The 13,554-nt window shown below is 34.4% G+C and overlaps 1 protein-coding gene across 9 annotated transcripts in view; it reads right to left on the reverse strand.

Annotated features, from left to right (window-relative positions):
• The window catches only part of BRD9 (bromodomain containing 9), a 24,507-nt gene continuing 10,953 nt past the window's right edge, over positions 1 to 13,554 (reverse strand). For all 9 annotated transcript variants that reach the window (XM_068200427.1, XM_068200406.1, XM_068200388.1 and 6 more), the window contains 10 exons: positions 12,764 to 12,896; positions 10,474 to 10,549; positions 9,078 to 9,173; positions 8,185 to 8,317; positions 7,217 to 7,328; positions 5,562 to 5,600; positions 5,052 to 5,123; positions 3,681 to 3,783; positions 1,740 to 1,907; positions 1 to 993 (listed from right to left, as the gene is read on the reverse strand). In XM_068200427.1, coding sequence (XP_068056528.1) covers positions 893 to 993; positions 1,740 to 1,907; positions 3,681 to 3,783; positions 5,052 to 5,123; positions 5,562 to 5,600; positions 7,217 to 7,328; positions 8,185 to 8,317; positions 9,078 to 9,173; positions 10,474 to 10,549; positions 12,764 to 12,896 — 1,033 coding nt within the window. In that variant the 3' untranslated portion in view covers positions 1 to 892. The remainder of the gene's footprint in view (positions 994 to 1,739; positions 1,908 to 3,680; positions 3,784 to 5,051; positions 5,124 to 5,561; positions 5,601 to 7,216; positions 7,329 to 8,184; positions 8,318 to 9,077; positions 9,174 to 10,473; positions 10,550 to 12,763; positions 12,897 to 13,554) is intronic.

Raw genomic sequence — 13,554 nt, forward strand, 5'->3', positions numbered from 1 at the left:
TGCTTTTCTATTTTTATTAATATTTACAAAATAATGTAAATTCATAACATTTGTCTACTTGCAAATAGCAATAGTACAAAACCCCTCAGTATCAGTATTGATGTATTATAAAAGTTTTATTTTGGAATTATTGAAAAGCACACCTTATCCAGTATTTTTTTCAACCTATGAGATATACACATCATATTAAAAAATACAAGTATTATCTTTTCTTTGTGTTTCAAGATACAAGGGATCACAAAAACATTAATCTTTTTCAAATCCAGGGTAAAAATTTTGTAAATGAGCATTCTACTGGAACTACCAAGTACTGTTACTCTCAAATTAAATGCTCTCTGCAGTGATCAAAAAATATTTTAAAATATGGGGAAATGTTTAAAACAATTTCTACAGATTATTAGCATTTGGAGATGAAAAACACAATAATGATCCCAATTCATGCAGTTCTTTGTTCTTCCTTGGAGGTGTTCAGGTCTTAACCTGAACAGTAGAGAACAGAACAATTATCTACAGAACTAGTTGATAATTGTACCACGAACATTTAACGACTGTTGCCATGATTTTGGAAAAATTGTCACTTTTCAGTGTCTATAAAATATAAATTTTTCTAACACATTATTTGCTGCTTTTCAGGCAAGATTCACACACCAGTAAATAACACTCCCCCTTAACAAACAAAATGAAAGCAGTTCTTGGTACATTGCTAACAACATTATGCACTAATTAGTTTGGGGTTGGGGTTTTTATACGTTTGCTTGTTTAATCCTGTATACATTATATTATACAGCAATCCTCATATAAAAGAGGACAAAAATGCAGTTTCTGTCATGGACAAAAACTTTATAAAAACATAATACAATTAAAATACAGAATAAATATAGTACATGTCAGATTAGTTACTAGTAGCATTTGAGGTTTCTGGAGACTGAAGAAATTCATAGGGATCATGAACCATGTCTTGCTGTTCTCCAACACTCAGATGAGAGGGGCTTCCTGTTGAATGTGGGAAAAAAAATCAAAACTTTAAAAATACAGAAAAAAATTAAGAGAGATTTATACATATAAACAGGATGGTTATTTCACATGTTCCTTTTAGACTTTTAAAGTAAGACAGACATCTAAATGATATTTAAACAGGAGCTTATGAAAAAGAAATCACAAGATTCTTAGTAATTTAGATAATTTTGGAATAGTAATCATTATGCCATTACTCTGAGTTGAGTAATTATACAAAATGCAACTGAGTATCATCCATCCAATATTTTCTATCTTCGCAGAAATGGCACCAATTTTTTAAGCAGTATGTTATGCTGTCATCCCATCTTATCACTGAATTTTACAGTTGACAATGAAATGCTGTTGTAGAATCCCACTTGTTACTTGCTGCACACAACTATGCTGAAGTAAAATAGTCATTATATACTCTTTAGTGTAACTAATGGCATCAAATGCAAGCACTTATAGGAATTTGCCATTGAATTATCAACTTACTTCACAATTACTTCAATCACATCTAATCAAAAAATAGGAAATTACATTTAGTGATCTTAGCTCTGGAGGTCAAAAGTGTATCTTGTTAGTGATCTCTGCCAGGCATATTTAAAAATTAAAACATGATCAGTCAGCACAGTTTTATCAGAGTAGTTTCACACAAAGACTTATGTAAATTACAATGTAAGTTTAAACCAATTCCAAATATAGCACAAGTACTGGAACTTCTGTGACACGGCTAACTTTACCAAGATGATGTTGGTCTCTTTCAGAGGTATTGGAGAGGGAACTCAAATTGGACGATGGCCGGGATCCCACTCTGTCAGCCTGAGCTTCATGAAGGTCCTGAAGCAGTTTAGTTGTTTCATCCAGATGCAGATTGTTATCATCATGATCAAGGTCCTTCTTCACTTTTCCTAAGAGCCACCAACCAAAACCCATAATTAGCACATGTACATTGACCCATGAATTACCAAGTCACTATAAAAAAGTTCTAAACTGAATTAACACAAGCATTGTCTATACACAAATTACATCAATCTTGCATTTTCCCTCGCACTTCGAAAAAGCAACAGCTGCAGATCTGTGTAGTACTGGATGATGAAGGAAAGTGCTACAAGGAAATGGCTGGAACTGAACCGACTCCCAATATCTGAACAACTGTAAGAGCTTAATTTGTCTCCCTTAGCTGTGAAATGCCAGATATGGACAGACTGGCCTGGGTTGGAAGGGATCTTAAAGGCCATCTCATTCCAACCCCCCTGCCATGGGCAGAGACACCTTTCACCAGACCAAGTTGCTCAAAGCCCCATCCAACCACCTTGAGCATTCCCAGCAATGGGGAACCCACAACTTCCCTGGGCAACCTGTGCCAGTGCCTTACCACCCTCACAGTAAATAAAACATTTCGTTTGTGGCAAAAGAGAGTCAGCAAGCAGATCATTTAACTATCTAACTCAAAATACAGGTAAACAGAACATGAAATCTATGGAGGCAAAGATATCCCCATCACAGAAGGTTCTAAGAACAGTATCTTCTCCAGCTACATTGATTTTGTAGTAAGTCAAATTAAATTGTGAAATTGGAAAGAACTGGACACATGTGCCAATATATGCTATTCTTTCATATCAAGACCTAAAAAAAATTCCCTCAACTTTAAACAGGAAGATAAACTCCTTCCCTTCTCTTTCTTAAATGTTAATTTTGCAAGAATTATGATAGGAAGTAATTTCATAAACTCTCTCTGGAAGTCAACTAATCTAGCAGTATGATTATTTACAGAAAGACCTAAGAATAAAATATAAGCAGCTTTCAGTGGTGCATGAAATTTATAGTAAGACTGATATGTCTAAACATTGTCTTTAAAATGGATACTGATTAATTTTTTTACTGAACTGCAAATTCAGTAAAAAAAATAAAATTAGAGTGAGACAGCATAATCAGAGCTTACAGTTGCTTTTCAAACCGCACCTATGTGAGAAATTTGTAGAAATATTTTTTCCCTTTAAGCCTTCAATTAGTTTGGTTGTGTTTTATAATAGATAGCTTTGCCTCTTTCAGATTCAGAACTAAAAATACCTTAAAACATAAGCAAGTTGTTTGCTTGGATGACATTTTTGAAGACATTTGACCAGCTCAGCTGCCTGCAGAAATGGTAACAGTACTTGTTGTGGCATTTACAGGATAACTATCAAAGGCATGTATTTGAAACAGTATCCAAATTCTTTCACACAACTGAAGATAAAGTCTATCCAGCACCAGAAGTTTCTTCTGATTTTTGTTTTGGGATATTCCAAGTAGCAATATGATCAGGTTTCACATACTTACCTAATTCCCAAGTTATTTTAAAATATATCATATGAAGCAACATAATTTCTGCGTGAAAGCTTCACACTGATTCTTAAAATTTTTATTACTATGAACACAAGAAATGCAAGCATAGCTATCAAAATAGTGAGGTACAAATACTTTGTTTTCTTCAGTTGTAAAGGAAAAGTTAGCTTGTACAACACATGGATGTCTCAAAGGAAAAACAGAGCAAGGTTTCATTTATCAGCCCTAGACTTTTACCTCTGTCAAATTTATACTTATCAGTACTTGTCAAACGTTTTTTTTAGTCTTAGCAAATCCTGCTATTGTTTTCTCTAAATGATACAATTAAACCATAACTGATGTCTTGTATTACTTACCTAATGAACTTAACACAGAAATATCGAGAGATACATCTGAATACGGCTTCATGGAGAGAAAGTCCAAGTCAGAAGTGTTACTGTCTCCAGCAGATTCTCCAACCTATTAAAACACAAGTAACAGAAAGATTAGCAAGTGTGACAAGTTGTCACATTAACTTCACAACATTTAAGGCACAAATCCATTCTCTCAGAAGTATTATCTTAACACCTGAGACGAGCATCCATAACCATCTTGGCTAACCTAAAATTCAGAAACAGCTCAAAAAGATTCCCGGACAGACCAGTCACATGAAGGGCCAGGGATGTGCACACAGTAGTCCAAGTCTTTTATCTCATGATCCAGGACTGCTGAAACTCAATTACACACTTGACTCATCCATGTCTCATGGTAGAACTCTAGCAGCTGGAAGTATTACCAGTGTCCCTCATCTCCTCCATATGTGAACATTGATTTATTGAAATTTTTTGTACAGTGGGCCTCTTTCTTCACAGTATCAGCTGGAATTGGCCTCTCTAGTATTTTTCCTATACATATGGATAATGAAATATAGCCTATACTCTGCAACTCCCTTTCTTTCCACACCCATTGCAGTATTGCTAATGTAATGGCACAAAAGAAGAAATCAGTGTCACTAAGCTTCAAAACCTGTTCTAAGGGAAATCTCTGAGGATGCCTGATCCAGCAGGAGACATGAGACACTCAGGTAAACATACAACCAGATATTATCTTTCAGAAATATGAAAATGAAACCTAGCACTTACATGAAATAATCAGTCACCTTCTAAAGAAATCCACACCTTTCCACAAAACATAAGGAATATTTATAAAACTATGATTTTTTTTAGTTGCTATAATGTAATATAATTAATTTTTATGTTAATTGCCATGGAATGCAGTGCATATCTTCTGTTGTCACAAATAATTTGCAAGATAAAACCAGTACCACTTGAAGACAGATTTGATTAGTAGCTGTAAAAGAATAAGATATACATTATTTACTCATACTTTCTAATAGACATTTTCAATGGATATGGTAAAACTGATTAATATTAATGGAGTTTTTCCAATTTTACAGCAGGCTGAACCTCAAATATAGATCAGCAGATCAAGTATTTTTTTCAGTTTCCTATTTGATCTTTCTGCCTCTGAGACTTAGTTATGCATGCTAAAATAAACTGAAGAACAATAAAGTCACAATCGAAAATAGACTGAATATGAGAGAATTCATTTTCAGTACTGCAACTGATAATGTATTTTTAATATTTTACCTCAGATTATGCACTGAAATGAAATAATGTCTCAATAGTACTTTTTTGTTTCTGGTTTTTTCCCTGTTGCTTCCCTCCCCTACCCCTCAACCATTTTACCATAATCTGTTTGGAAGAATCCAGACAAGTATTACGCAGCTTGTGTTCTTCTTTTATAAGAACTGGCAGAACCTAAAGAACAAAGAAATACTTTAGATCTTAGCATTTCATAGCTTATATTTACTAAGAATGTTCCCTGAGAACGTTTGTATAATTTACTGGTTTTCCACAATGAGGTCCTGGTCCATCACAGAAAACTGCCATATTCTGTGATGTTTGAGTAGAACCTTCACAAAAAACTGAAGACCAGCTCTTCTCTAGGGCAATCATATACAGTCATACCAACAATTTGTAACTAACCAGGACAGCATCTCCAGGAATAACCTAAAGCCTCTCCTTTCTCACATACTCCACTTATCAATCTTTTCTGTATTACCATACAGAACAGAGGCCCATTAAATAAAATAAAGAATTGGAATGTTGCAGAGAACATAACTTTCTCTACTTTAAATGCCAAAACACTTTTCCCAGTTAAAAACCCCAAACAAACAGAGTATTAGCATAACTTACTTTAACTTCATCCAGTGGTTTTACTGGAATGTTTCGCCTCTGGAAAGAAAGAATACCAATAACTGCTTACATTCAAACACATGAGAATGACATCTTTCTTGTACCATTTCAAACATATTCAAACCACACACAAAAGGAGGCTAGAGACAGCTAACTTTTTCACATATCTGTAATGCAATTCAAATGCAACAGTTGCTGTTCTTAAGTATTTCAATATTATGCATTTTAACTAATCGCTGAGTCCCCTTATACTATTTCTTCTGCTCATAAACTTTACATTCAAATGAAGTATCTTTATCATTACTTCAGTAACTTCTGATCACAAATAATTCAAGGTTGTACTTTCAGAGATACTAATTCTTACTCAAATGCAGCAGTACAAAATGCTCAAGCATAGAACACCACGTATATGACCACTGAAACACATGTAATTGTGTAAAATCAGTGTATATCCATACATGTCACAACTAAAGAGCATTTTCAAGTGTAAAAAGCCATTGACCATTTGGAAGGTCCTCAGAAATTCTCACCTGGAACAACATTCATAGAAAAACATGGTAAAAGGCAAAGGCACATTTTATTTTAATGCTAAGTTGACTATGTTGCATACACACAATTCTATATGTAGAAGAGTATTCAAAATACTGGGTTTTAATTTTTTGAACTAATCCTTTACATTTCTTCCTGTTATATGTACCATCTTTTTCTGTAGGGAAAAAACACACAGAAAATTCTAAAGGATTGTCAGTGTTTTTCATTCTATTGTCGCCTTATTTGCAAACACCACCCACCCTATTCCACTTCTAAGTCTGCATAGACGCAGCATAATCTCATTTCCATCATGTCAGAGAGCCTAAGTACTTTCCATGTTCCCACCCTGCCTCCCTTTCTTTATTCTTCAATCTTTTAGAGTGTCAGCATTTTAAATAGCAGACAATTATTTCAAACTGAGACTGTCTTTTAAAGTGAAGACAACATGAAATTTATCTTCAGAAATTTTGCAATTTTTTTAGCTTATTTTGTCTTGGGAATGCAAACATTCTCACTAGAACCATACACATTTCTGAGAAAACTCTCTTCTCCAATCTTAGTATGCATCTCTTCAGAAAAGTGCTTTTGGAAATAAATTAAAAGCTTTCCCTGTAGATACACTACATGAATATAAAAGTTAGCACTGGGGGGTAACAGACACCTGGTGCAGTGGTAACTACTCTGTTTTTTAACTTTACTTCCATGTTCCAAATAACTAATCATTCCATGAGAAATATATTTTGCTTTTCAATTAAGAAAAAACCCAAAACTTTAACAAAAGGATTGCAATGTAACTCAGAAGCCTGTATGAAAGCAATGACATTGAGTGACAAAGCTGCCCAAACTCCTTCCAGGTGGTTGGTCCCTGCTATGCTGCATCTCCTGTCTCCTCCTTTCTGCAGTCACATAGTGAACCACATTGGAGAACTAACCTAGCCAGAGAAAAGGATTCCTCCTTCATTGATTAATTCAGTCTCTAATTTGGTTTATGGTTGCTTGAACAGCTAAGCTTGTACTACCTAAACTGGCAGTGGAAAACATAGCATCTCACACAGTATTAAAAAGCCAGTAGGTTCATTCTTATTCTGATGAATTTGTGACCCTTGAGTGCACCCAGGACACACCTGCTTTAGCTGATAAATAGTTTTGGAATGGTCACCACTAGTGATGTGGTCCAGAAGATCATCAACTATTTTCTTGCTGTAACTTCCAGCATCCTTCACAAATTCTTGTAAGCTAGCAAGAATGGAGATAAGCATTACAGAAAACATTTACTTTCGTAAAAATTACTTCAACTTAAATTTTTTTCCCAACTTTTTTTCCCCAACTTTTTTTTTCAACTTAAATTATTTTCCCAAATACACTGAGTTACACCTACATTTTCTTTTTCCTTTAACTCTTATACTTCAGGAAAGGAATTAAGGTCGCCAAGACATACAGCTTTTTCTTTTACTTTAATAGTAAAGTAGATTTACAACTTGTTTTTCACACGTACCAGCAAATTTTGACTTGAACTATCATTGATCGTCGGGTAGTGGGTTAAAAAAAAAAAAAAACACAAAAGATAACAAACCAGAGATTATTTCTTTCCCTCCAAGATTGACAATGATAAATGGCATTTTTCTTTTCAAGTAGCATTAACTCTTTTGAAACCCATTGAAAAACATCATTGTTTTAAAGCCACTGAAATATATTACTTGTCTTTTAAAATTATTTACTGCTGGGTTTAAAGCAAAACAATAAATCTGTTGCAACCTACTGTGGTTGAAGACCTTAATAACAAGATCCATAACAAACTTGCAATAAAACAGAATAGCTTAAAAGGTCAAATGGGAAAACCCCCCAAAACTTTCTCCATCTCCAAAAATCCAAAAGCAAACAAACAACCCAAAAAAAAAAAAAAAAAAAACCAAAACCAAAAAAAAACCAAACCAAGACGGATGAAAGCTAGCTTCAAATTTTGTAGTGATTTATTTTTAAAGTAAGTTTTAGAAAAAAAAATCAGGATTTGGAGGCTCTTAGTTGAGATCTAGTTTAAATTGCTTTGCAAAAAATTGCTATGAGAATTTAGCCTTTCCTAATAAGACCTTACCTTAAGGCACACTGGATCCCAGTTTCATCACCATATGCTGAGTATAGGAGCTCCATTTCATCTGGTTTCAAATCATGAAATACAGAGTTGTTGTGCAAGGAAGGTGCTGTATTGGCACTGGTAAGAAAGGTTACTACACAGGTAAAAGACACAACAAATGATTAGCACAAGTGTCAAAGATCACTTAGGGAAAAAAAAAGATTGTGCTTTTTGAAACAGATACAGAAAGTGCCATGTATTTTTCCCCCCAACTGAAAGCAACAGCAGTGTCTCAAGGACTTCCAGACTCTAGAATCAGCATAACTATTTTAACCATATAGACAAACATACTTATACTACTGAAAATTCAAGTAATAAGTTATCCACCCCACCCCAAAAAGAAAAAGGTTTACAGCCACATTCCCTTTTATAGTTCTATATTTTGTGTGCATCTACATTACTGTTGGCTGCCAGTCAGTTTCTAGACAGCAAATTAGAAACTATTAAAAACTGTCAATAATACCAGGAAAAAAAATCCATAGTCTGCAAAATCTTTGCCATATGTTGCAAAAATGCAAATGACTGGAAGTTGTTTTTCAACCGTAAGTGGAATTACTATGGAAAAACTATTTCCCCCAGAGGAAATGGACTACCATTATTGGAAAACTTCTAATGTGGCTATAACACTAAGGTAAAATATTAATACATAAACTGCTAATTTAATTACATTTAATAAGCAAAAAATTCAATTTAATAAAAGCTGCATTCTGCTTTTAATGGAATTATTATAGATTATAAAAATTACCAAGCGAACTTTCATAGTATAAACAGGTAAAAACTGAAATTATTTTATATCAAGTAATTGCTTGAATATTTAATAAAAACAAAGTTATAACATGGTCTTTGGTAGTCACCTTTATTTCTTCGTTCATCTTTGAAGCCCAGTGTAGTGAAGCCAGGTAATAATTTACTTGACAGTGAACTCAGATCCACTGGGTGGGTTTCTTCCTCTAATAATTTGATTTAAAAGAAGGCTTAGAAAAGCATTTCATGTTTACAATTTATGACAAATAATTAGAATTTACTATTTTAGAGCTGTAATTAACATAAAGACTAAATGTTTTTTAAACTATAAATTAAGGGTAGGTACTGTAATTCAGGTTCTCCATTTAAATTTCAACCACAAGCTATAAATATGCTTCCATGTAATATTAACAAGATCTATGGCTTACTTAAGTTATTTCACTTTTAAAGTATACAGCAGCATCTGTAATTATTTAAATAGCTGATTCACAAACCTTCAAGATCCAGATATTACTAAAGTGATAAAAGCAGTCTCTTATGTTGACTAAGTGGTTGTTGGTTAATAGGAATCCATTACCATCACTCTTTAAATTTTCAGTGGCATAATTTCAGAGGTATTAAATCACTTTTTTTTTAGAAATAGGTAATAGGCATGATAGCAGCCAAAATGTTCAATTTCATTCCATAAAAATTTACTACCAGATGAAAAAGAATTTAGCAATCTTGCGTCTCTCAAAGTGATTAGTCAAAAGCATTCATATATTTATCAGTGAAACAAGAGGAAAGCTGTGAAAAAATTCTAAGTTCAAAAGGTGCAGAGAAGGAATTGCTAAATCAACATGACACTCAGTACCAAAAAACCATGGCATTTTATTCATTACAAATTTTCAATACTTCTGCATCTTGAGCTTGAAATTAAAGCAAGGAAAAAGCATAAAACAATATAAATAACATAAAAGCAGCAATAAAAAAGAAAATATCAAGGAACTAAAGAAAAAAAATTGAGCAAAACCTCATAAACTTAAAACTGAAATTTAGCTAATAATTTAAATTAGATAATAAAGAGGCAAAAGATTATTCTAAATTTGCATCTGTGCATTGCACATTTACAGATTTATAGAATTGCAGCATCTTCATTCACCTTTTGTCATTAGATATTAACACTACAGTGTACTTGCAGTAAAAGCTCGTCTTCCAAGCTCTTTATAATGTTGTAGCAATATGTAAGTGCTTACAAGGAGATAGTATTTTATCTTCTCACTCACTGTTGGCATCAGTAAAACAAAGCATCTGAAGAGTAAAAATATGGAAGGCAAACAGAAACACCTTTGGGGTGTTTGGGGAAATGGTTTGGGAAATAATTAATGAAAAGAATAAAAATTTTTGAAAAATTAAAAACCATTTTTAAACTCATCTATACTACATAGGATCTATACAGTTAAGACTTCAAAATCTGTTAGAACATTCAAGACTAGAAATGTTTGCTTGAAAGAATATGGCTTTTACCTTCTGCTTCTGGATCAGATGAATTTACTACACTAAATAATAAAGTTCCATCTCCATTTTTTTTCAGATAACCAATCTGTGAACAGAACCAGAAAGATACATGAGGAATCATTCAAAACTGTACACACTCAAAGAAGGAGCTGCCTGTTTACAGAGAAAACTATAAAAAGCATTTTTAGCTGTACTGAGATACTGCACTTTGGTATTCCCTTTTTCATACAGAGAACCTTGGGTCACAACTACTTAACACCACTTAGCAAGTGTTTCAGAACAGAAGACTTAGGAGAAGTTCATCCATCATATATACAATGCCTTATTCATCTTTCTAAGTCAGATCTCAAGTTTTCACCCAAGACAAACTCAATTCCATTGTCATTAGCACGGAAGCCAGACTTTGTGACTGCAAAGTCAGAACACGCATTCTTTTTAGAAGCAGATCTGTAACTCCTAGTCACAAAGAAAGTCAGTGCTTATTTTCAAATATAGATTGAATTGCTTGCTTTCATGTCTCGCTCACAACTTCCTCTAATTAGAAATACTTTCATTAACACACTACCAAATTCTTCAAGAGGAAGTGCTGTGACAGACCTACTGAAGCAGACAAGCACAATGCTAAAGACAGATGTGAAAGACAACAGAGCACACCAAGTTCTGTAAAGTTAGAGCCAGACCTGATGCAACAAGCAAAGCTGATGTCAGAAACCAACTACACATGAACTGAGAAAAAAAACACTCTAACCTCTCAATATAAAGGGAAAATGAAAACTGTTCTCTCCCTACAAAAATATTAGTAAATACTTCCAAGGAAATGAACAACAAATCTCTCCTATTTTGTTTTATATCCTCCTCTATCTGAAAAAGTTTAAAACTCTCTCCGTACAGAAGGCCAAAGCTAATACTGGCATACAATAAAAAAAGAGGTGAGAGGTGCTGGAAAGAGAATGAACAAGAACAATATCTTCAAGTGATGGCAGAAGTTAGCAATGGCTGAATTCCAAGAACATGCCAGGGTTACCTAGATTCAGTGGGATATGCAGTAGGGCTGTCAAGCTGACTTAACAGCCTTAGCAACTAAGAGCTGCACACCTTGAGAAACTTCCTTGAACAGTGTAAAACTGACTGCATCAGTCAACGGTATTGCTTTGAAGAGATTTAAAAAGCCACTCTTATTTGGAGGTTACAAATAGCCTTCAATTCTAGCAAGTCTTCTCGTTATCCAAAGAAACAGAAATACATTGAAAGTAAGCCTTCACCCACTACTCTTTGCAGTTTTATTTCATAATCCAGTTGAGCCTAAATTGACTGCATAATCAGGGCCGCTGCCAAAGAAATGGACATTTAAGTTTGAAGACACAACACCACATTTGCTTCAAAGTAAAGTTTCTTCTGCAATATTTTTAAAGAGGTGGAAAATGCAGGATGCGCACACATCCTGATTCTTTTCTTGATGGCAGTGACCACTAGAGTGACAGATGAGAAATGGGAGTAAAGGTAGGAATAAGTCTCCATAAAATTCAAGGGAAATAGACTAAATGTATCTCAGTACAGATCTGCAGCGAATGCCTGATCATTCACTCCAATCCTAGTATAAGGGAATGAAGGAATTCATCACTATCACCACAGCTAAAAAAAATTGATCCTTCAGAGAGAACTACACCAACAGCACCACCAAGCTTGTCCTTGGAAGAGCACAAAACTCAAATACATGGAATAACATCAGCATCACATTCAGGACTGTAAACTTGCTATCTAAACCTAGCCAATAAAAGATCTTTGTATTTGGTACTCATGCTACAGCTGACAGCTACTACTCCTAAATAAGAAACTATAAGAGTTTATAGACTCTCCTCATTAAAAACAGTAATTTAACACTAAAAATATGTTAATTCCTTGGGCAAGGGGGAGGGGAGAGAGGGGGAATCCTAATAGCCCTTCAGCCTATGACATAGTTTGCATTTTCTGAGGTTGCAACAATAAGAGAAGTGTGATGTTATTTTAATCACTTTCAATGCTAAGGGCTGCAATTCAGGATTGAACAACGTTTCACTGTTTCCTGCAAGTGAATTTCCAAAGATGCTCAACACACAATAGAACCTGAGATCCACTTAGGAGCCTCTACAGTGGTTTTCAGGGGCAACTAAATGATACACAACAGCAGTATCAATATGCCACACAGAACACACATCCCAGACGTTCCAGCCCCAGGAAGTCTAACAGTAAAGCCTGTTTCCTAACATGAAACAAAGCATTCAATAGTCAGGCACAAACTGAAGTGCCATGTGCAGCAGACCTTGCTGTTGGGTAGATATCGATTGATCCTATCCCGAGCTTCATCTGCTGCATGTTCCACTAGTGCCAGGACATGTTCTTCAGCAGTGCTGTCGGTCAGGCTGCATGCATTCCCCTCAGGTTCAAAAATGCAGCTAAAAAAGAGAAGAAGAGGAGCTGTAGCAATTAAAAGCTAAAACAAATCAAAGAACTGAATTCTGGCTTTGCTTAATAGAACAATCAGTCCCACTCTTCTCCCAGTGTCAGTCTACTTCAGCATTTAAGTGGAATTATAATGATTATAATTATATAATCATTATAATCATATTATGAAGTTTTGCAGCAGAAGCTGTGAACTACCAAACTACTAACTTCAAAAATTTAATTGTTTCTGTATCCTGATGAAAATGAAGTATAAAATTAAGTATGAAACATATTGGGAGCAAAACTGGCATTAATACAAGGTGAATGCTGTATGCATCCTTAGTCTCCCACATGCACATATATGCTATTTTCAAAAATTACAAACAGGAAGATGCAGAAAAGAAATTATGTAATGAGAGACAGAAACTGTTGCTTATCAGGGAAAAAACCCAACAGGCTGCATTTATGATGATTATGACATATAGCTGCTTGCAGAAGTAGGACACAACTCCCAGTCTAAAAGGGAGTCCTTTAATTCCTATGGTTTTAGTATTGGCAATTAATATTCCTAATCTGTATCAATCCCACAACTGCTTGTAGTTGAAATTACAGAATTTAACATTTATCTTTCAGTAGATCCCTTTTCATTAAAGCTCCAAACCAATAGAA

This window comes from Anomalospiza imberbis, chromosome 1 (assembly GCF_031753505.1).
Source record: "Anomalospiza imberbis isolate Cuckoo-Finch-1a 21T00152 chromosome 1, ASM3175350v1, whole genome shotgun sequence".
In the NCBI taxonomy this organism is placed as follows: Eukaryota; Metazoa; Chordata; class Aves; order Passeriformes; family Viduidae; genus Anomalospiza; species Anomalospiza imberbis.